Below are 24,804 nucleotides of genomic sequence, written 5' to 3'. Positions count from 1 at the left end.
ACTCTGTCATTGGTCGGTGATGATGTTTTCGAGGCCTGCCGTAGATGTAACATCCGTGTAAGGCCAGCAGAAACCCCTTTGAGCTTAGCAGCAGGGACAACAAAAGCAGAAGGAGCGGTGCGTCTGGTCCTGCGTTTTGACGGCAGGAAGCGGAGGCATCGTTTCGTCTATCTGCCCGGCTTAGCCATACCAGTTATTCTGGGAAGAGATTTTCTTTCGAGTGAAGGCATTGTGCTTGACATGGGGGAGAACGGCTATCGCTACAGCCCCTTCACCCCTCTCATTCCCTTTGTTAGCGCGCCCAAACAGGAATGCGTCGCGGAGCGAGCGAGCGTTCACGCTTTTGTGGCAGAGGGCTCCCCCGCGACACTAAATGGTAGCCCATTAGAAGCAATTATCGCGTCCTTCTCAGGAACCGGTAGTCAGCGCCAAAGGCTTGTGGAAACTTTACTCCCGTTTTCGGATTGCTTCACAGAGAAACCCGGCAGAACCGACTTGCTTCAGCACGAGATCGAAACGGGTGATGCGCGTCCTTTCAGATGTAACCCGCGGCCGTTAAGCGCGCATAAGAGACAGCTTCTCGACAGCGCCCTTGACGAGATGATAGATACCGGCGCGGTGAGACCCTCACAAAGTCCCTGGGCGTCCCCAGTGGTTCTAGCGCCAAAGAAAGATGGTTCGGTCAGGCTGTGTGTTGATTATCGAAAGCTCAACTCACTGACGCCTACGGTTGCGTACCCTTTCCAGTCGATCGAGGCTGTGATGTACGCGTTAGGGAACGCAAGGTTCTTCACAGTCCTGGATGCAAGCAGAGGGTACCTGCAGATTGAGGTGGCGGAAGGTGACATTCAGAAAACCGCATTCACCTGTCACCGCGGGCTCTTCGAATTTACTCGACTCCCGTTTGGTTTGTCTAATGCACCGAGCACGTTCATGCGATTGATGGACATCGTGCTGGGCGATGCAAGGTTCAACTACGCGATGGCGTACCTCGACGACGTCGTGATATTCTCACAGTCGTTCGAAGAGCATCTCATTCACTTGAATTCCGTTCTCGAAAGAATGAGACGTGCGGGTATAACGATCAACCCAAAGAAAGTGCAGTTGGCATCGAAGAGAGTGAACCTCTTGGGATTCGTGGTTGATGATGGCACTTTGAGACCGAACGATGACAAACTGCAGGCAATTCTGAACTACCCCTGCCCGACGGACGTGAAAAGCTTGCAGAGGTTTTTGGGAATGGTTGCCTTCTACAGACAATTCATCCCTAGTTGTTCAGAGCTCGCTAGGCCGTTGAACCAGCTGTTGCGAAAAGGCTCGAAGTGGGTCTGGGGCAAGGAACAGAACGACGCTTTTGTTGCCTTGGCTCGCGCGATAGCGAACACCGCTAGTTTGCGCCTCCCCGACCTGAACAAGCCGTTTGTCTTGCAGACAGATGCTAGTGATGCCGGTGTAGGAGCTGTTTTGTTGCAGGAACACGAGGGCAAGCTGCGCCCTGTCGCGTTCGCTAGCCGCACGCTCACATCAGCGGAGCGGAATTACTCCGTGACCGAAAAGGAATGCCTGGCGATAATGTTCGCATTGTCAAAGTTCGACATGTACCTAGACGGAGCGGTTTTCACCGTGCAGACAGATCACCAGGCACTTTCGTGGTTAAAGAGGCTGAAAAACCCCGCAGGCAGACTCGCGAGATGGGCGCTGACGTTGCAACGTTACGCGTACGCCATTGAGTACCGCCGGGGCAGCATGAATAAGGTGGCCGATGCGTTATCGCGCGCACCGTTGAAGGCTGGCAGAAGCGCAGAAGAGGCGCAGACCAGCATTACTGGAAGCGGCGTCGCCGCTAGTGGAGAGGAGGAGAGGGCGGACGCGAGTGTCGCGCCCTGCGTAGTTAAAGAGAGAAAGGAGGTGGACAGAGTTGCCGCGCGGTGCTGCGAGAGAGAGAAGGCGCAGCAGCTGGTGGCGGCGACTACTCGCCTGCCAAGAAGCAAGGCAGAGAGAAATCTGTCATGGGGAGTAGCGGTCAGTAGGGAAGAGCTAATTGAGGCCCAGAAAGCAGACGGTCTATGCCAGCGGGTGCTGACAGAGCTTGCGAGTAGTGCAGCTTGCACCGGGAACGCTGAGGGCAAGTACGACGCGTATCTGCTGGGCGATGATGGCTTACTGCTCCGCTACATCCCCCAACTTGACGAGGAAGAGGCGATTGCATCCCCCTTCCGAGTCGTGGTCCCGAGGAAGTTGCGGAAACGATTCCTCCAGTACTTCCATGACTCAGCGCTGGCAGGCCATGGCAGCGGCAGTAAGACTTACGACAAGTTATGCCGTGTCGCGACCTGGCCAGGTATGAGAAAGGATGTGCTGGGTTACGCCCGTACATGTCCTGTTTGCCAGGTAGCCAAGCCTCGGGCGGGGAAACCCGCTGGCATGATGAAGCCGGTAGTTAGCAACTATCCGTGGCAAGTGGTCGCGTGCGATATCATGGGACCCCTCCCTCGCTCCGCGCGCGGACACCAATATATCCTGGTAATAACGGACCACTATTCCAAGTGGGTTGAGGTTTTCCCCCTTAGGAAGCTTGTGTCAGAACGGATTTGGGAGAAACTGTTGGAGACATTCACTCGTTTCGGTTTCCCCTCCGACCTCATTACAGACAATGCTTCGTATTTCACAAGCAAAGTCTTTGTTGATTCCTGTCGGGCGCTTCAAATCCGCCACAGGAAAACGAGTCCCTACCACGCTCAGAGCAACATAACCGAGAGAGTGAATCGGAATGTTAAGAGTATGCTGATTGCGACGACCGAGCAGCACAGAGATTGGGACGCACGGTTGTCCGAACTGGCTTTCGCCACTAGAACAACCGTGAACAGGTCGGTGGGTATGACACCTGCTTACTTGAATTTTGGGAAAGAGATCGCTTTTCCGCTAGAGAACGCCCTACTTGACGCGGCGGGGCCCGCGCCCCCTCCGCTTACACAGTACGCGGCAAAGCTCCGCGAGCGCCTTGAGGCAGCGCAGCGCGCGGCTCGTGAAAACCTCGATGTCGCGCGCATGGAGCAAGCGGATCAGTACAACAAAGGTCGTCGTCACGTCGTTTTCAACACGGGCGACTTGGTACTGAAAAGAACGCACCCGCTTAGTAACGCAGCGCGTGGTTTCGCCGCGTCGCTAGCGCACAAGTGGGTTGGACCGTTCGAAGTTACGGCACGGACAACGCCACTCACCTACCAGCTGCGGTTGTTGGCGAGCGGTGAAACCGCTGGTCCGGTGCACGTCGCAGACTTGAAAGCTTACCACCTTCGCAAGGACGATAACTGCGAAGCGGGGGAAGCTCAAAACGATGCAGGTAGCAACCCGGTTCGCAACCGACGCTATAACCTAAGGCCAAGGTAGTGCACTACTTTGTCTAACGTCTTTGCTTCTTTCAGAATGCATTCTGATAAGATTTTGCAGCAGCCAGATGAACCACCGTCGCTGGGGCGGGAAACCGCACCGAGCGCTTGGTTCAAGGAGGGGCCACTTAAACAGGGGGTACCCCCTAGTTTGTGGCCCATTATTGTGACCAGCGCGGCCATGCTGGCCGTCTTCAACGCGTCTGGAGTGGAGCCCGCTGCCCAGGCCTGGAGTACGGGCCTCAGGAAGCCAGGTGTGCCCGGGGCGAAAACGCCTGCTGCAATGTACATCCAGCACGGCGCCACGTGGCAAGGGGTCCACGATGCAGAGCAGCAGCTCAGGGCCGCTGCCAGGCGTATCCAGGGCCAAGCCCAGCTGCGCTGTGACCCCGAGGATGTGGCCGCTGCTGGAGAGGGACCAGCCGGAACAGCCCCGCCATGCCTGCTGCTTCTCCCGTCCCACGGACCAGCTAAGATGGCATCCCGCCAGAGCCAGGCGACAAGCCTTCATATTTTACGCTGACCCGGGCTCGGACATGGACATGGCCCGGCTGTTGGCGGAGCCCGGGTCGGACGCTGAGGGGGGGGAAGATGTAGGGCTCGTGGCGCGCCGCGCATTCGAAGGCCGCGCCACTTCCCAATGCTCCCTGCGCGCGTGCCTGTTTCCCTCTCCCCACTCGCGCGGGGATAACCGGTCCCGCGCGAGGGGGCTATAAAAGAAGGCACGCGCCGCCGTCGCGCTCTCTTCTTGGTCCCTGGCGCTTCTTGGTTCCTGGCTCGTCACTCCCGCTTCTCCCCTGGCTCTCTCCACGAGAACGACCCGCAGCCACCCGGACGACGACCCCGGACGGCCTCGACGACCCCCGCGCGTAACGTGAGATAAAGAATGTTTGTTACACGGCCCACTGTGTGTTTTGTCGTGCGCATGCCTCGGGCAGAGGAATCGCCCACACTGCCGAGTTAAGAGGATGATTTAGTAGTACGAGGAACGCGTGCAAAGAATATACTAACTTCATTAGAAATAATAATTACCGTTTTCGCCTCGTGATTTATTAGATTTTTATATTTAAAAAGATTGGTTTGAGATCATATTCAGAGCGAAGGGAAATACACGCAGATTTGCATGGGCTTTTTGTTAACTGCCGAAATCAGAGTACGATTTAGCAGTACATGGCATGCGTGTAAAGCATGCACTAATTTTACTAGAAATCGTAATGTCCGACTTCGCCTCGTGGTTTATTAGATTTTGATATTTAAAAAGATTGGTTTGAGATCATATTCAGAGCGAAGGGAAATACACGCAGATTTGCATGTGCTTTTTGTTAACTGCCGAAATAAGATTACAATTTAGCAGTACATGGCACGCGTGTGAAGCATGCACTAATTTTACTAGAAATCGTAATTGCCGCTTACGCTACATGGTTTATTACATTTTTTAAATTGAAAGAGACAGATCTGAGATCATATTCAGAGCCAAGGAAAAAACACGCAGATTTGCATATGCTTTTTGTTAACTGCCGAGTTAAGAGGATGATTTAGAAGTACGAGGAACGCGTGCAAAGAATGGACTAACTTCATTAGAAATAATAATTACCGTTTTCGCCTCGTGATTTATTAGATTTTTATATTTAAAAAGATTGGTTTGAGATCATATTCAGAGCGAAGGGAAATACACGCAGATTTGCATGGGCTTTTTGTTAACTGCCGAAATCAGAGTACGATTTAGCAGTACATGGCATGCGTGTAAAGCATGCACTAATTTTACTAGAAATCGTAATGTCCGACTTCGCCTCGTGGTTTATTAGATTTTTATATTTAAAAAGATTGGTTTGAGATCATATTCAGAGCGAAGGGAAATACACGCTGATTTGCATGTGCTTTTTGTTAACTGCCGAAATAAGATTACAATTTAGCAGTACATGGCACGCGTGTGAAGCATGCACTAATTTTACTAGAAATCGTAATTGCCGCTTACGCTACATGGTTTATTACATTTTTTAAATTGAAAGAGACAGATCTGAGATCATATTCAGAGCCAAGGAAAAAACACGCAGATTTGCATATGCTTTTTGTTAACTGCCGAGTTAAGAGTACGATTTAGTAGTACGAGGAACGCGTGCAAAGAATGGACTACCTTCATTAGAAATAGTAATTTCCGTTTTCGCCTCGTGGTTTATTAGATTTTTAAATGTAAAAAGATTGGTTTGAGATCATATTCAGAGCGAAGGGAAATACACGCAGACTTACATGGGCTTTTTGTTAACTGCCGAAATCAGAGTACGATTTAGCAGTACATGGCACGCGTGTAAAGCCTGCACTAATTTTACTAGAAATCGTAATTGCCGCTTACGCTACATGGTTTATTACATTTTTTAAATTGAAAGAGACAGATCTGAGATCATATTCAGAGCCAAGGAAAAAACACGCAGATTTGCATATGCTTTTTGTTAACTGCCGAGTTAAGAGTACGATTTAGTAGTACGAGGAACGCGTGCAAAGAATGGACTACCTTCATTAGAAATAGTAATTTCCGTTTTCGCCTCGTGGTTTATTAGATTTTTAAATGTAAAAAGATTTGTTTGAGATCATATTCAGAGCGAAGGGAAATACACGCAGATTTGCATGGGCTTTTTGTTAACTGCCGAAATCAGAGTACGATTTAGCAGTACATGGCACGCGTGTAAAGCCTGCACTAATTTTACTAGAAATCGTAATTGCCGCTTACGCTACATGGTTTATTACATTTTTTAAATTGAAAGAGACAGATCTGAGATCATATTCAGAGCCAAGGAAAAAACACGCAGATTTGCATATGCTTTTTGTTAACTGCCGAGTTAAGAGGATGATTTAGTAGTACGAGGAACGCGTGCAAAGAATGGACTAACTTCATTAGAAATAATAATTACCGTTTTCGCCTCGTGGTTTATTAGATTTTTATATTTAAAAAGATTGGTTTGAGATCATATTCAGAGCGAAGGGAAATACACGCAGATTTGCATGTGCTTTTTGTTAACTGCCGAAATAAGATTACAATTTAGCAGTACATGGCACGCGTGTGAAGCATGCACTAATTTTACTAGAAATCGTAATTGCCGCTTACGCTACATGGTTTATTACATTTTTTAAATTGAAAGAGACAGATCTGAGATCATATTCAGAGCCAAGGAAAAAACACGCAGATTTGCATATGCTTTTTGTTAACTGCCGAGTTAAGAGGATGATTTAGTAGTACGAGGAACGCGTGCAAAGAATGGACTAACTTCATTAGAAATAATAATTACCGTTTTCGCCTCGTGATTTATTAGATTTTTATATTTAAAAAGATTGGTTTGAGATCATATTCAGAGCGAAGGGAAATACACGCAGATTTGCATGGGCTTTTTGTTAACTGCCGAAATCAGAGTACGATTTAGCAGTACATGGCATGCGTGTAAAGCATGCACTAATTTTACTAGAAATCGTAATGTCCGACTTCGCCTCGTGGTTTATTAGATTTTTATATTTAAAAAGATTGGTTTGAGATCATATTCAGAGCGAAGGGAAATACACGCAGATTTGCATGTGCTTTTTGTTAACTGCCGAAATAAGATTACAATTTAGCAGTACATGGCACGCGTGTGAAGCATGCACTAATTTTACTAGAAATCGTAATTGCCGCTTACGCTACATGGTTTATTACATTTTTTAAATTGAAAGAGACAGATCTGAGATCATATTCAGAGCCAAGGAAAAAACATGCAGATTTGCATATGCTTTTTGTTAACTGCCGAGTTAAGAGGATGATTTAGTAGTACGAGGAACGCGTGCAAAGAATGGACTAACTTCATTAGAAATAATAATTACCGTTTTCGCCTCGTGATTTATTAGATTTTTATATTTAAAAAGATTGGTTTGAGATCATATTCAGAGCGAAGGGAAATACACGCAGATTTGCATGGGCTTTTTGTTAACTGCCGAAATCAGAGTACGATTTAGCAGTACATGGCATGCGTGTAAAGCATGCACTAATTTTACTAGAAATCGTAATGTCCGACTTCGCCTCGTGGTTTATTAGATTTTTATATTTAAAAAGATTGGTTTTTTGATCATATTCAGAGCGAAGGGAAATACACGCAGATTTGCATGTGCTTTTTGTTAACTGCCGAAATAAGATTACAATTTAGCAGTACATGGCACGCGTGTGAAGCATGCACTAATTTTACTAGAAATCGTAATTGCCGCTTACGCTACATGGTTTATTACATTTTTTAAATTGAAAGAGACAGATCTGAGATCATATTCAGAGCCAAGGAAAAAACACGCAGATTTGCATATGCTTTTTGTTAACTGCCGAGTCAAGAGGATGATTTAGTAGTACGAGGAACGCGTGCAAAGAATGGACTAACTTCATTAGAAATAATAATTACCGTTTTCGCATCGTGGTTTATTAGATTTTTATATTTAAAAAGATTGGTTTGAGATCATATTCAGAGCGAAGGGAAATACACGCAGATTTGCATGTGCTTTTTGTTAACTGCCGAAATAAGATTACAATTTAGCAGTACATGGCACGCGTGTGAAGCATGCACTAATTTTACTAGAAATCGTAATTGCCGCTTACGCTACATGGTTTATTACATTTTTTAAATTGAAAGAGACAGATCTGAGATCATATTCAAAGCCAAGGAAAAAACACGCAGATTTGCATATGCTTTTTGTTAACTGCCGAGTTAAGAGGATGATTTAGTAGTACGAGGAACGCGTGCAAAGAATGGACTAACTTCATTAGAAATAATAATTACCGTTTTCGCCTCGTGATTTATTAGATTTTTATATTTAAAAAGATTGGTTTGAGATCATATTCAGAGCGAAGGGAAATACACGCAGATTTGCATGGGCTTTTTGTTAACTGCCGAAATCAGAGTACGATTTAGCAGTACATGGCATGCGTGTAAAGCATGCACTAATTTTACTAGAAATCGTAATGTCCGACTTCGCCTCGTGGTTTATTAGATTTTTATATTTAAAAAGATTGGTTTGAGATCATATTCAGAGCGAAGGGAAATACACGCAGATTTGCATGTGCTTTTTGTTAACTGCCGAAATAAGATTACAATTTAGCAGTACATGGCACGCGTGTGAAGCATGCACTAATTTTACTAGAAATCGTAATTGCCGCTTACGCTACATGGTTTATTACATTTTTTAAATTGAAAGAGACAGATCTGAGATCATATTCAGAGCCAAGGAAAAAACACGCAGATTTGCATATGCTTTTTGTTAACTGCCGAGTCAAGAGGATGATTTAGTAGTACGAGGAACGCGTGCAAAGAATGGACTAACTTCATTAGAAATAATAATTACCGTTTTCGCCTCGTGGTTTATTAGATTTTTATATTTAAAAAGATTGGTTTGAGATCATATTCAGAGCGAAGGGAAATACACGCAGATTTGCATGGGCTTTTTGTTAACTGCCGAAATCAGAGTACGATTTAGCAGTACATGGCACGCGTGTAAAGCATGCACTAATTTTACTAGAAATCGTAATTGCCGCTTACGCTACATGGTTTATTACATTTTTTAAATTGAAAGAGACAGATCTGAGATCATATTCAGAGCCAAGGAAAAACACGCAGATTTGCATATGCTTTTTGTTAACTGCCGAGTTAAGAGGATGATTTAGAAGTACGAGGAACGCGTGCAAAGAATGGACTAACTTCATTAGAAATAATAATTACCGTTTTCGCCTCGTGATTTATTAGATTTTTATATTTAAAAAGATTGGTTTGAGATCATATTCAGAGCGAAGGGAAATACACGCAGATTTGCATGGGCTTTTTGTTAACTGCCGAAATCAGAGTACGATTTAGCAGTACATGGCACGCGTGTAAAGCATGCACTAATTTTACTAGAAATCGTAATTACCGCTTACGCTACATGGTTTATTACATTTTTTAAATTGAAAGAGACAGATCTGAGATCATATTCAGAGCCAAGGAAAAAACACGCAGATTTGCATATGCTTTTTGTTAACTGCCGAGTTATGAGTACGATTTAGTAGTACGAGGAACGCGTGCAAAGAATGGACTACCTTCATTAGAAATAGTAATTTTCGTTTTTGCCTCGTGGTTTATTAGATTTTTAAATGTAAAAAGATTGGTTTGAGATCATATTCAGAGCGAAGGGAAATACACGCAGATTTGGATGTGCTTTTTGTTAACTGCCGAAATCAGAGTACGATTTAGCAGTACATGGCATGCGTGTAAAGCATGCACTAATTTTACTAGAAATCGTAATGTCCGATTTCGCCTCGTGGTTTATTAGATTTTTATATTTAAAAAGATTGGTTTGAGATCATATTTAGAGCGAAGGGAAATACATGCAGATTTGGATGTGCTTTTTGTTAACTGCCGAAATCGGAGTACGATTTAGCAGTACGAGACACGCGTGTAAAGCATGCACTAATTTTACTAGAAATTGTAATTGCCGCTTACGCTACATGGTTTATTACATTTTTTAAATTGAAAGAGACAGATCTGAGATCATATTCAGAGCCAAGGAAAAAACACGCAGATTTGCATATGCTTTTTGTTAACTGCCGAGTTAAGAGTACAATTTAGTAGTACAAGGAACGCGTGCAAAGAATGGACTAACTTCATTAGAAATAGTAATTTTGAAATAGTAATTTCTGTTTTCGCCTAGTGATTTATTAGATTTTTATACTTAAAAAGATTGGGTTGAGACCATATTCAGAGCGAAGGGAAATACACGCAGATTTTGGACGTGCTTTTTGTTAACTGCCGAAAATGAGTATGATTTAGCAGTACGAGACACGCGTGTAAAGCATGCACTACTTTTACTAGAAATCGTAATTGCCGCTTACGCTACATGGTTTATTACATTTTTTAAATTGAAAGAGACAGATCTGAGATCATATTCAGAGCCAAGGAAAAAACACGCAGATTTGCATATGCTTTTTGCTAACTGCCGAGTTAAGAGTACGATTTAGTAGTACAAGGAACGCGTGCAAAGAATGGACTAACTTCATTAGAAATAGTAATTTTGAAATAGTAATTTCTGTTTTCGCCTAGTGATTTATTAGATTTTTATACTTAAAAAGATTGGGTTGAGACCATATTCAGAGCGAAGGGAAATACAAGCAGATTTTGGACGTGCTTTTTGTTAACTGCCGAAAATGAGTATGATTTAGCAGTACGAGACACGCGTGTAAAGCATGCACTACTTTTACTAGAAATCGTAATTGCCGCTTACGCTACATGGTTTATTACATTTTTTAAATTGAAAGAGACAGATCTGAGATCATATTCAGAGCCAAGGAAAAAACACGCAGATTTGCATATGCTTTTTGCTAACTGCCGAGTTAAGAGTACGATTTAGTAGTACAAGGAACGCGTGCAAAGAATGGACTAACTTCATTAGAAATAGTAATTTTGAAATAGTAATTTCTGTTTTCGCCTAGTGATTTATTAGATTTTTATACTTAAAAAGATTGGGTTGAGACCATATTCAGAGCGAAGGGAAATACACGCAGATTTTGGACGTGCTTTTTGTCAACTGCCGAAAATGAGTATGATTTAGCAGTACGAGACACGCGTGTAAAGCATGCACTACTTTTACTAGAAATCGTAATTGCCGCTTACGCTACATGGTTTATTACATTTTTTAAATTGAAAGAGACAGATCTGAGATCATATTCAGAGCCAAGGAAAAAACACGCAGATTTGCATATGCTTTTTGTTAACTGCCGAGTTAAGAGGATGATTTAGAAGTACGAGGAACGCGTGCAAAGAATGGACTAACTTCATTAGAAATAATAATTACCGTTTTCGCCTCGTGATTTATTAGATTTTTATATTTAAAAAGATTGGTTTGAGATCATATTCAGAGCGAAGGGAAATACACGCAGATTTGCATGGGCTTTTTGTTAACTGCCGAAATCAGAGTACGATTTAGCAGTACATGGCACGCGTGTAAAGCATGCACTAATTTTACTAGAAATCGTAATTGCCGCTTACGCTACATGGTTTATTACATTTTTTAAATTGAAAGAGACAGATCTGAGATCATATTCAGAGCCAAGGAAAAAACACGCAGATTTGCATATGCTTTTTGTTAACTGCCGAGTTAAGAGTACGATTTAGTAGTACGAGGAACGCGTGCAAAGAATGGACTACCTTCATTAGAAATAGTAATTTTCGTTTTTGCCTCGTGGTTTATTAGATTTTTAAATGTAAAAAGATTGGTTTGAGATCATATTCAGAGCGAAGGGAAATACACGCAGATTTGGATGTGCTTTTTGTTAACTGCCGAAATCAGAGTACGATTTAGCAGTACATGGCATGCGTGTAAAGCATGCACTAATTTTACTAGAAATCGTAATGTCCGATTTCGCCTCGTGGTTTATTAGATTTTTATATTTAAAAAGATTGGTTTGAGATCATATTTAGAGCGAAGGGAAATACATGCAGATTTGGATGTGCTTTTTGTTAACTGCCGAAATCGGAGTACGATTTAGCAGTACGAGACACGCGTGTAAAGCATGCACTAATTTTACTAGAAATCGTAATTGCCGCTTACGCTACATGGTTTATTACATTTTTTAAATTGAAAGAGACAGATCTGAGATCATATTCAGAGCCAAGGAAAAAACACGCAGATTTGCATATGCTTTTTGTTAACTGCCGAGTTAAGAGTACAATTTAGTAGTACAAGGAACGCGTGCAAAGAATGGACTAACTTCATTAGAAATAGTAATTTTGAAATAGTAATTTCTGTTTTCGCCTAGTGATTTATTAGATTTTTATACTTAAAAAGTTTGGGTTGAGACCATATTCAGAGCGAAGGGAAATACACGCAGATTTTGGACGTGCTTTTTGTTAACTGCCGAAAATGAGTATGATTTAGCAGTACGAGACACGCGTGTAAAGCATGCACTACTTTTACTAGAAATCGTAATTGCCGCTTACGCTACATGGTTTATTACATTTTTTAAATTGAAAGAGACAGATCTGAGATCATATTCAGAGCCAAGGAAAAAACACGCAGATTTGCATATGCTTTTTGCTAACTGCCGAGTTAAGAGTACGATTTAGTAGTACAAGGAACGCGTGCAAAGAATGGACTAACTTCATTAGAAATAGTAATTTTGAAATAGTAATTTCTGTTTTCGCCTAGTGATTTATTAGATTTTTATACTTAAAAAGATTGGGTTGAGACCATATTCAGAGCGAAGGGAAATACACGCAGATTTTGGACGTGCTTTTTGTTAACTGCCGAAAATGAGTATGATTTAGCAGTACGAGACACGCGTGTAAAGCATGCACTACTTTTACTAGAAATCGTAATTGCCGCTTACGCTACATGGTTTATTACATTTTTTAAATTGAAAGAGACAGATCTGAGATCATATTCAGAGCCAAGGAAAAAACACGCAGATTTGCATATGCTTTTTGCTAACTGCCGATTTAAGAGTACGATTTAGTAGTACAAGGAACGCGTGCAAAGAATGGACTAACTTCATTAGAAATAGTAATTTTGAAATAGTAATTTCTGTTTTCGCCTAGTGATTTATTAGATTTTTATACTTAAAAAGATTGGGTTGAGACCATATTCAGAGCGAAGGGAAATACACGCAGATTTTGGACGTGCTTTTTGTTAACTGCCGAAAATGAGTATGATTTAGCAGTACGAGACACGCGTGTAAAGCATGCACTACTTTTACTAGAAATCGTAATTGCCGCTTACGCTACATGGTTTATTACATTTTTTAAATTGAAAGAGACAGATCTGAGATCATATTCAGAGCCAAGGAAAAAACACGCAGGTTTGCATATGCTTTTTGTTAACTGCCGAGTTAAGAGAACGATTTAGTAGTACAAGGAACGCGTGCAAAGAATGGACTAACTTCATTAGAAATAGTAATTTTGAAAAAGTAATTTCTGTTTTCGCCTAGTGATTTATTAGATTTTTATACTTAAAAAGATTGGTTTGAGACCATATTCAGAGCGAAGGGAAATACACGCAGATTTTGGACGTGCTTTTTGTTAACTGCCGAAAATGAGTATGATTTAGCAGTACGAGACACGCGTGTAAAGCATGCACTACTTTTACTAGAAATCGTAATTGCCGCTTACGCTACATGGTTTATTACATTTTTTAAATTGAAAGAGACAGATCTGAGATCATATTCAGAGCCAAGGAAAAAACACGCAGATTTGCATATGCTTTTTGTTAACTGCCGAGTTAAGAGTACGATTTAGTAGTACAAGGAACGCGTGCAAAGAATGGACTAACTTCATTAGAAATAATAATTACCGTTTTCGCCTCGTGGTTTATTAGATTTTTATATTTAAAAAGATTGGTTTGAGATCATATTCAGAGCGAAGGGAAATACACGCAGATTTGCATGTGCTTTTTGTTAACTGCCGAAATAAGATTACAATTTAGCAGTACATGGCACGCGTGTGAAGCATGCACTAATTTTACTAGAAATCGTAATTGCCGCTTACGCTACATGGTTTATTACATTTTTTAAATTGAAAGAGACAGATCTGAGATCATATTCAGAGCCAAGGAAAAAACACGCAGATTTGCATATGCTTTTTGTTAACTGCCGAGTTAAGAGGGATGATTTAGTAGTACGAGGAACGCGTGCAAAGAATGGACTAACTTCATTAGAAATAATAATTACCGTTTTCGCCTCGTGATTTATTAGATTTTTATATTTAAAAAGATTGGTTTGAGATCATATTCAGAGCGAAGGGAAATACACGCAGATTTGCATGGGCTTTTTGTTAACTGCCGAAATCAGAGTACGATTTAGCAGTACATGGCATGCGTGTAAAGCATGCACTAATTTTACTAGAAATCGTAATGTCCGACTTCGCCTCGTGGTTTATTAGATTTTTATATTTAAAAAGATTGGTTTGAGATCATATTCAGAGCGAAGGGAAATACACGCAGATTTGCATGGGCTTTTTGTTAACTGCCGAAATCAGAGTACGATTTAGCAGTACATGGCACGCGTGTAAAGCATGCACTAATTTTACTAGAAATCGTAATTGCCGCTTACGCTACATGGTTTATTACATTTTTTAAATTGAAAGAGACAGATCTGAGATCATATTCAGAGCCAAGGAAAAAACACGCAGATTTGCATATGCTTTTTGTTAACTGCCGAGTTAAGAGGATGATTTAGAAGTACGAGGAACGCGTGCAAAGAATGGACTAACTTCATTAGAAATAATAACCGTTTTCGCCTCGTGGTTTATTAGATTTTTATATTTAAAAAAGATTGGTTTGAGATCATATTCAGAGCGAAGGGAAATACACGCAGATTTGCATGTGCTTTTTGTTAACTGCCGAAATAAGATTACAATTTAGCAGTACATGGCACGCGTGTGAAGCATGCACTAATTTTACTAGAAATCGTAATTGCCGCTTACGCTACATGGTTTATTACATTTTTTAAATTGAAAGAGACAGATCTGAGATCATATTCAGAGCCAAGGAAAAAACACGCAGATTTGCATATGCTTTTTGTTAACTGCCGAGTTAAGAGGATGATTTAGAAGTACGAGGAACGCGTGCAAAGAATGGACTAACTTCATTAGAAATAATAATTACCGTTTTCGCCTCGTGGTTTATTAGATTTTTATATTTAAAAAGATTGGTTTGAGATCATATTCAGAGCGAAGGGAAATACACGCAGATTTGCATGTGCTTTTTGTTAACTGCCGAAATAAGATTACAATTTAGCAGTACATGGCACGCGTGTGAAGCATGCACTAATTTTACTAGAAATCGTAATTGCCGCTTACGCTACATGGTTTATTACATTTTTTAAATTGAAAGAGACAGATCTGAGATCATATTCAGAGCCAAGGAAAAAACACGCAGATTTGCATATGCTTTTTGTTAACTGCCGAGTTAAGAGGATGATTTAGTAGTACGAGGAACGCGTGCAAAGAATATACTAACTTCATTAGAAATAATAATTACCGTTTTCGCCTCGTGATTTATTAGATTTTTATATTTAAAAAGATTGGTTTGAGATCATATTCAGAGCGAAGGGAAATACACGCAGATTTGGATGTGCTTTTTGTTAACTGCCGAAATCAGAGTACGATTTAGCAGTACATGGCATGCGTGTAAAGCATGCACTAATTTTACTAGAAATCGTAATGTCCGATTTCGCCTCGTGGTTTATTAGATTTTTATATTTAAAAAGATTGGTTTGAGATCATATTTAGAGCGAAGGGAAATACATGCAGATTTGGATGTGCTTTTTGTTAACTGCCGAAATCGGAGTACGATTTAGCAGTACGAGACACGCGTGTAAAGCATGCACTAATTTTACTAGAAATCGTAATTGCCGCTTACGCTACATGGTTTATTACATTTTTTAAATTGAAAGAGACAGATCTGAGATCATATTCAGAGCCAAGGAAAAAACACGCAGATTTGCATATGCTTTTTGTTAACTGCCGAGTTAAGAGTACAATTTAGTAGTACAAGGAACGCGTGCAAAGAATGGACTAACTTCATTAGAAATAGTAATTTTGAAATAGTAATTTCTGTTTTCGCCTAGTGATTTATTAGATTTTTATACTTAAAAAGTTTGGGTTGAGACCATATTCAGAGCGAAGGGAAATACACGCAGATTTTGGACGTGCTTTTTGTTAACTGCCGAAAATGAGTATGATTTAGCAGTACGAGACACGCGTGTAAAGCATGCACTACTTTTACTAGAAATCGTAATTGCCGCTTACGCTACATGGTTTATTACATTTTTTAAATTGAAAGAGACAGATCTGAGATCATATTCAGAGCCAAGGAAAAAACACGCAGATTTGCATATGCTTTTTGCTAACTGCCGAGTTAAGAGTACGATTTAGTAGTACAAGGAACGCGTGCAAAGAATGGACTAACTTCATTAGAAATAGTAATTTTGAAATAGTAATTTCTGTTTTCGCCTAGTGATTTATTAGATTTTTATACTTAAAAAGATTGGGTTGAGACCATATTCAGAGCGAAGGGAAATACACGCAGATTTTGGACGTGCTTTTTGTTAACTGCCGAAAATGAGTATGATTTAGCAGTACGAGACACGCGTGTAAAGCATGCACTACTTTTACTAGAAATCGTAATTGCCGCTTACGCTACATGGTTTATTACATTTTTTAAATTGAAAGAGACAGATCTGAGATCATATTCAGAGCCAAGGAAAAAACACGCAGATTTGCATATGCTTTTTGCTAACTGCCGATTTAAGAGTACGATTTAGTAGTACAAGGAACGCGTGCAAAGAATGGACTAACTTCATTAGAAATAGTAATTTTGAAATAGTAATTTCTGTTTTCGCCTAGTGATTTATTAGATTTTTATACTTAAAAAGATTGGGTTGAGACCATATTCAGAGCGAAGGGAAATACACGCAGATTTTGGACGTGCTTTTTGTTAACTGCCGAAAATGAGTATGATTTAGCAGTACGAGACACGCGTGTAAAGCATGCACTACTTTTACTAGAAATCGTAATTGCCGCTTACGCTACATGGTTTATTACATTTTTTAAATTGAAAGAGACAGATCTGAGATCATATTCAGAGCCAAGGAAAAAACACGCAGGTTTGCATATGCTTTTTGTTAACTGCCGAGTTAAGAGAACGATTTAGTAGTACAAGGAACGCGTGCAAAGAATGGACTAACTTCATTAGAAATAGTAATTTTGAAAAAGTAATTTCTGTTTTCGCCTAGTGATTTATTAGATTTTTATACTTAAAAAGATTGGTTTGAGACCATATTCAGAGCGAAGGGAAATACACGCAGATTTTGGACGTGCTTTTTGTTAACTGCCGAAAATGAGTATGATTTAGCAGTACGAGACACGCGTGTAAAGCATGCACTACTTTTACTAGAAATCGTAATTGCCGCTTACGCTACATGGTTTATTACATTTTTTAAATTGAAAGAGACAGATCTGAGATCATATTCAGAGCCAAGGAAAAAACACGCAGATTTGCATATGCTTTTTGTTAACTGCCGAGTTAAGAGTACGATTTAGTAGTACAAGGAACGCGTGCAAAGAATGGACTAACTTCATTAGAAATAATAATTACCGTTTTCGCCTCGTGGTTTATTAGATTTTTATATTTAAAAAGATTGGTTTGAGATCATATTCAGAGCGAAGGGAAATACACGCAGATTTGCATGTGCTTTTTGTTAACTGCCGAAATAAGATTACAATTTAGCAGTACATGGCACGCGTGTGAAGCATGCACTAATTTTACTAGAAATCGTAATTGCCGCTTACGCTACATGGTTTATTACATTTTTTAAATTGAAAGAGACAGATCTGAGATCATATTCAGAGCCAAGGAAAAAACACGCAGATTTGCATATGCTTTTTGTTAACTGCCGAGTTAAGAGGGATGATTTAGTAGTACGAGGAACGCGTGCAAAGAATGGACTAACTTCATTAGAAATAATAATTACCGTTTTCGCCTCGTGATTTATTAGATTTTTATATTTAAAAAGATTGGTTTGAGATCATATTCAGAGCGAAGGGAAATACACGCAGATTTGCATGGGCTTTTTGTTAACTGCCGAAATCAGAGTACGATTTAGCAGTACATGGCATGCGTGTAAAGCATGCACTAATTTTACTAGAAATCGTAATGTCCGACTTCGCCTCGTGGTTTATTAGATTTTTATATTTAAAAAGATTGGTTTGAGATCATATTCAGAGCGAAGGGAAATACACGCAGATTTGCATGGGCTTTTTGTTAACTGCCGAAATCAGAGTACGATTTAGCAGTACATGGCACGCGTGTAAAGCATGCACTAATTTTACTAGAAATCGTAATTGCCGCTTACGCTACATGGTTTATTACATTTTTTAAATTGAAAGAGACAGATCTGAGATCATATTCAGAGCCAAGGAAAAAACACGCAGATTTGCATATGCTTTTTGTTAACTGCCGAGTTAAGAGGATGATTTAGAAGTACGAGGAACGCGTGCAAAGAATGGACTAACTTCATTAGAAATAATAACCGTTTTCGCCTCGTGGTTTATTAGATTTTTATATTTAAAAAAGATTGGTTTGAGATCATATTCAGAGCGAAGGGAAATACACGCAGATTTGCATGTGCTTTTTGTTAACTGCCGAAATAAGATTACAATTTAGCAGTACATGGCACGCGTGTGAAGCATGCACTAATTTTACTAGAAATCGTAATTGCCGCTTACGCTACATGGTTTATTACATTTTTTAAATTGAAAGAGACAGATCTGAGATCATATTCAGAGCCAAGGAAAAAACACGCAGATTTGCATATGCTTTTTGTTAACTGCCGAGTTAAGAGGATGATTTAGAAGTACGAGGAACGCGTGCAAAGAATGGACTAACTTCATTAGAAATAATAATTACCGTTTTCGCCTCGTGGTTTATTAGATTTTTATATTTAAAAAGATTGGTTTGAGATCATATTCAGAGCGAAGGGAAATACACGCAGATTTGCATGTGCTTTTTGTTAACTGCCGAAATAAGATTACAATTTAGCAGTACATGGCACGCGTGTGAAGCATGCACTAATTTTACTAGAAATCGTAATTGCCGCTTACGCTACATGGTTTATTACATTTTTTAAATTGAAAGAGACAGATCTGAGATCATATTCAGAGCCAAGGAAAAAACACGCAGATTTGCATATGCTTTTTGTTAACTGCCGAGTTAAGAGGATGATTTAGTAGTACGAGGAACGCGTGCAAAGAATATACTAACTTCATTAGAAATAATAATTACCGTTTTCGCCTCGTGATTTATTAGATTTTTATATTTAAAAAGATTGGTTTGAGATCATATTCAGAGCGAAGGGAAATACACGCAGATTTGCATGGGCTTTTTGTTAACTGCCGAAATCAGAGTACGATTTAGCAGTACATGGCATGCGTGTAAAGCATGCACTAATTTTACTAGAAATCGTAATGTCCGACTTCGCCTCGTGGTTTATTAGATTTTGATATTTAAAAAGATTGGTTTGAGATCATATTCAGAGCGAAGGGAAATACACGCAGATTTGCATGTGCTTTTTGTTAACTGCCGAAATAAGATTACAATTTAGCAGTACATGGCACGCGTGTGAAGCATGCACTAATTTTACTAGAAATCGTAATTGCCGCTTACGCTACATGGTTTATTACATTTTTTAAATTGAAAGAGACAGATCTGAGATCATATTCAGAGCCAAGGAAAAAACACGCAGATTTGCATATGCTTTTTGTTAACTGCCGAGTTAAGAGGATGATTTAGAAGTACGAGGAACGCGTGCAAAGAATGGACTAACTTCATTAGAAATAATAATTACCGTTTTCGCCTCGTGGTTTATTAGATTTTTATATTTAAAAAGATTGGTTTGAGATCATATTCAGAGCGAAGGGAAATACACGCAGATTTGCATGTGCTTTTTGTTAACTGCCGAAATAAGATTACAATTTAGCAGTACATGGCACGCGTGTGAAGCATGCACTAATTTTACTAGAAATCGTAATTGCCGCTTACGCTACATGGTTTATTACATTTTTTAAATTGAAAGAGACAGATCTGAGATCATATTCAGAGCCAAGGAAAAAACACGCAGATTTGCATATGCTTTTTGTTAACTGCCGAGTTAAGAGGATGATTTAGAAGTACGAGGAACGCGTGCAAAGAATGGACTAACTTCATTAGAAATAATAACCGTTTTCGCCTCGTGGTTTATTAGATTTTTATATTTAAAAAAGATTGGTTTGAGATCATATTCAGAGCGAAGGGAAATACACGCAGATTTGCATGTGCTTTTTGTTAACTGCCGAAATAAGATTACAATTTAGCAGTACATGGCACGCGTGTGAAGCATGCACTAATTTTACTAGAAATCGTAATTGCCGCTTACGCTACATGGTTTATTACATTTTTTAAATTGAAAGAGACAGATCTGAGATCATAATCAGAGCCAAGGAAAAAACACGCAGATTTGCATATGCTTTTTGTTAACTGCCGAGTTAAGAGGATGATTTAGAAGTACGAGGAACGCGTGCAAAGAATGGACTAACTTCATTAGAAATAATAATTACCGTTTTCGCCTCGTGGTTTATTAGATTTTTATATTTAAAAAGATTGGTTTGAGATCATATTCAGAGCGAAGGGAAATACACGCAGATTTGCATGTGCTTTTTGTTAACTGCCGAAATAAGATTACAATTTAGCAGTACATGGCACGCGTGTGAAGCATGCACTAATTTTACTAGAAATCGTAATTGCCGCTTACGCTACATGGTTTATTACATTTTTTAAATTGAAAGAGACAGATCTGAGATCATATTCAGAGCCAAGGAAAAAACACGCAGATTTGCATATGCTTTTTGTTAACTGCCGAGTTAAGAGGATGATTTAGTAGTACGAGGAACGCGTGCAAAGAATATACTAACTTCATTAGAAATAATAATTACCGTTTTCGCCTCGTGATTTATTAGATTTTTATATTTAAAAAGATTGGTTTGAGATCATATTCAGAGCGAAGGGAAATACACGCAGATTTGCATGGGCTTTTTGTTAACTGCCGAAATCAGAGTACGATTTAGCAGTACATGGCATGCGTGTAAAGCATGCACTAATTTTACTAGAAATCGTAATGTCCGACTTCGCCTCGTGGTTTATTAGATTTTGATATTTAAAAAGATTGGTTTGAGATCATATTCAGAGCGAAGGGAAATACACGCAGATTTGCATGTGCTTTTTGTTAACTGCCGAAATAAGATTACAATTTAGCAGTACATGGCACGCGTGTGAAGCATGCACTAATTTTACTAGAAATCGTAATTGCCGCTTACGCTACATGGTTTATTACATTTTTTAAATTGAAAGAGACAGATCTGAGATCATATTCAGAGCCAAGGAAAAAACACGCAGATTTGCATATGCTTTTTTTAACTGCCGAGTTAAGAGGATGATTTAGAAGTACGAGGAACGCGTGCAAAGAATGGACTAACTTCATTAGAAATAATAATTACCGTTTTCGCCTCGTGATTTATTAGATTTTTATATTTAAAAAGATTGGTTTGAGATCATATTCAGAGCGAAGGGAAATACACGCAGATTTGCATGGGCTTTTTGTTAACTGCCGAAATCAGAGCACGATTTAGCAGTACATGGCATGCGTGTAAAGCATGCACTAATTTTACTAGAAATCGTAATGTCCGACTTCGCCTCGTGGTTTATTAGATTTTTATATTTAAAAAGATTGGTTTGAGATCATATTCAGAGCGAAGGGAAATACACGCAGATTTGCATGTGCTTTTTGTTAACTGCCGAAATAAGATTACAATTTAGCAGTACATGGCACGCGTGTGAAGCATGCACTAATTTTACTAGAAATCGTAATTGCCGCTTACGCTACATGGTTTATTACATTTTTTAAATTGAAAGAGACAGATCTGAGATCATATTCAGAGCCAAGGAAAAAACACGCAGATTTGCATATGCTTTTTGTTAACTGCCGAGTTAAGAGTACGATTTAGTAGTACGAGGAACGCGTGCAAAGAATGGACTACCTTCATTAGAAATAGTAATTTCCGTTTTCGCCTCGTGGTTTATTAGATTTTTAAATGTAAAAAGATTGGTTTGAGATCATATTCAGAGCGAAGGGAAATACACGCAGATTTACATGGGCTTTTTGTTAACTGCCGAAATCAGAGTACGATTTAGCAGTACATGGCACGCGTGTAAAGCCTGCACTAATTTTACTAGAAATCGTAATTGCCGCTTACGCTACATGGTTTATTACATTTTTTAAATTGAAAGAGACAGATCTGAGATCATATTCAGAGCCAAGGAAAAAACACGCAGATTTGCATATGCTTTTTGTTAACTGCCGAGTTAAGAGTCCGATTTAGTAGTACGAGGAACGCGTGCAAAGAATGGACTACCTTCATTAGAAATAGTAATTTCCGTTTTCGCCTCGTGGTTTATTAGATTTTTAAATGTAAAAAGATTGGTTTGAGATCATATTCAGAGCGAAGGGAAATACACGCAGATTTGCATGGGCTTTTTGTTAACTGCCGAAATCAGAGTACGATTTAGCAGTACATGGCACGCGTGTAAAGCCTGCACTAATTTTACTAGAAATCGTAATTGCCGCTTACGCTACATGGTTTATTACATTTTTTAAATTGAAAGAGACAGATCTGAGATCATATTCAGAGCCAAGGAAAAAACACGCAGATTTGCATATGCTTTTTGTTAACTGCCGAGTTAAGAGGATGATTTAGTAGTACGAGGAACGCGTGCAAAGAATGGACTAACTTCATTAGAAATAATAATTACCGTTTTCGCCTCGTGGTTTATTAGATTTTTATATTTAAAAAGATTGGTTTGAGATCATATTCAGAGCGAAGGGAAATACACGCAGATTTGCATGTGCTTTTTGTTAACTGCCGAAATAAGATTACAATTTAGCAGTACATGGCACGCGTGTGAAGCATGCACTAATTTTACTAGAAATCGTAATTGCCGCTTACGCTACATGGTTTATTACATTTTTTAAATTGAAAGAGACAGATCTGAGATCATATTCAGAGCCAAGGAAAAAACACGCAGATTTGCATATGCTTTTTGTTAACTGCCGAGTTAAGAGGATGATTTAGTAGTACGAGGAACGCGTGCAAAGAATGGACTAACTTCATTAGAAATAATAATTACCGTTTTCGCCTCGTGATTTATTAGATTTTTATATTTAAAAAGATTGGTTTGAGATCATATTCAGAGCGAAGGGAAATACACGCAGATTTGCATGGGCTTTTTGTTAACTGCCGAAATCAGAGTCCGATTTAGCAGTACATGGCATGCGTGTAAAGCATGCACTAATTTTACTAGAAATCGTAATGTCCGACTTCGCCTCGTGGTTTATTAGATTTTTATATTTACAAAGATTGGTTTGAGATCATATTCAGAGCGAAGGGAAATACACGCAGATTTGCATGTGCTTTTTGTTAACTGCCGAAATAAGATTACAATTTAGCAGTACATGGCACGCGTGTGAAGCATGCACTAATTTTACTAGAAATCGTAATTGCCGCTTACGCTACATGGTTTATTACATTTTTTAAATTGAAAGAGACAGATCTGAGATCATATTCAGAGCCAAGGAAAAAACACGCAGATTTGCATATGCTTTTTGTTAACTGCCGAGTTAAGAGGATGATTTAGAAGTACGAGGAACGCGTGCAAAGAATGGACTAACTTCATTAGAAATAATAATTACCGTTTTCGCCTCGTGGTTTATTAGATTTTTATATTTAAAAAGATTGGTTTGAGATCATATTCAGAGCGAAGGGAAATACACGCAGATTTGCATGTGCTTTTTGTTAACTGCCGAAATAAGATTACAATTTAGCAGTACATGGCACGCGTGTGAAGCATGCACTAATTTTACTAGAAATCGTAATTGCCGCTTACGCTACATGGTTTATTACATTTTTTAAATTGAAAGAGACAGATCTGAGATCATATTCAGAGCCAAGGAAAAAACACGCAGATTTGCATATGCTTTTTGTTAACTGCCGAGTTAAGAGGATGATTTAGTAGTACGAGGAACGCGTGCAAAGAATGGACTAACTTCATTAGAAATAATAATTACCGTTTTCGCCTCGTGGTTTATTAGATTTTTATATTTAAAAAGATTGGTTTGAGATCATATTCAGAGCGAAGGGAAATACACGCAGATTTGCATGTGCTTTTTGTTAACTGCCGAAATAAGATTACAATTTAGCAGTACATGGCACGAGTGTGAAGCATGCACTAATTTTACTAGAAATCGTAATTGCCGCTTACGCTACATGGTTTATTACATTTTTTAAATTGAAAGAGACAGATCTGAGATCATATTCAGAGCCAAGGAAAAAACACGCAGATTTGCATATGCTTTTTGTTAACTGCCGAGTTAAGAGGATGATTTAGTAGTACGAGGAACGCGTGCAAAGAATGGACTAACTTCATTAGAAATAATAATTACCGTTTTCGCCTCGTGATTTATTAGATTTTTATATTTAAAAAGATTGGTTTGAGATGATATTCAGAGCGAAGGGAAATACACGCAGATTTGCATGGGCTTTTTGTTAACTGCCGAAATCAGAGTACGATTTAGCAGTACATGGCATGCGTGTAAAGCATGCACTAATTTTACTAGAAATCGTAATGTCCGACTTCGCCTCGTGGTTTATTAGATTTTTATATTTAAAAAGATTGGTTTGAGATCATATTCAGAGCGAAGGGAAATATACGCAGATTTGCATGGGCTTTTTGTTAACTGCCGAAATCAGAGTACGATTTAGCAGTACATGGCACGCGTGTAAAGCATGCACTAATTTTACTAGAAATC

General features: G+C 39.6%; 1 protein-coding gene across 2 annotated transcripts in view; it reads left to right on the top strand.

Annotated features, from left to right (window-relative positions):
- Window positions 1-2,372: 2,372 nt before the first annotated feature.
- LOC146206848 (uncharacterized) overlaps window positions 2,373-24,804 on the top strand; it is a 180,882-nt gene continuing 158,450 nt past the window's right edge. The window contains exon 1 of one of the 2 annotated variants that reach the window (XM_084591613.1): window positions 2,373-4,263. Coding sequence is in view for 1 of the 2 variants with exons in the window: in XM_084591612.1 (XP_084447738.1) it covers window positions 3,427-3,912 (486 nt within the window). In the remaining variant the exon portion in view is untranslated. The remainder of the gene's footprint in view (window positions 4,264-24,804) is intronic. The other variant, XM_084591612.1, reaches the window with a different exon arrangement.

The sequence above is a fragment of the Amblyomma maculatum genome, chromosome 1 (assembly GCF_055883805.1).
Source record: "Amblyomma maculatum isolate TAMU_Amacu chromosome 1, ASM5588380v1, whole genome shotgun sequence".
Classification (NCBI taxonomy): domain Eukaryota; kingdom Metazoa; phylum Arthropoda; class Arachnida; order Ixodida; family Ixodidae; genus Amblyomma; species Amblyomma maculatum.
Note: the sequence above shows the minus strand (reverse complement) of the source record. Positions and strands in the feature narration are given on the sequence as shown.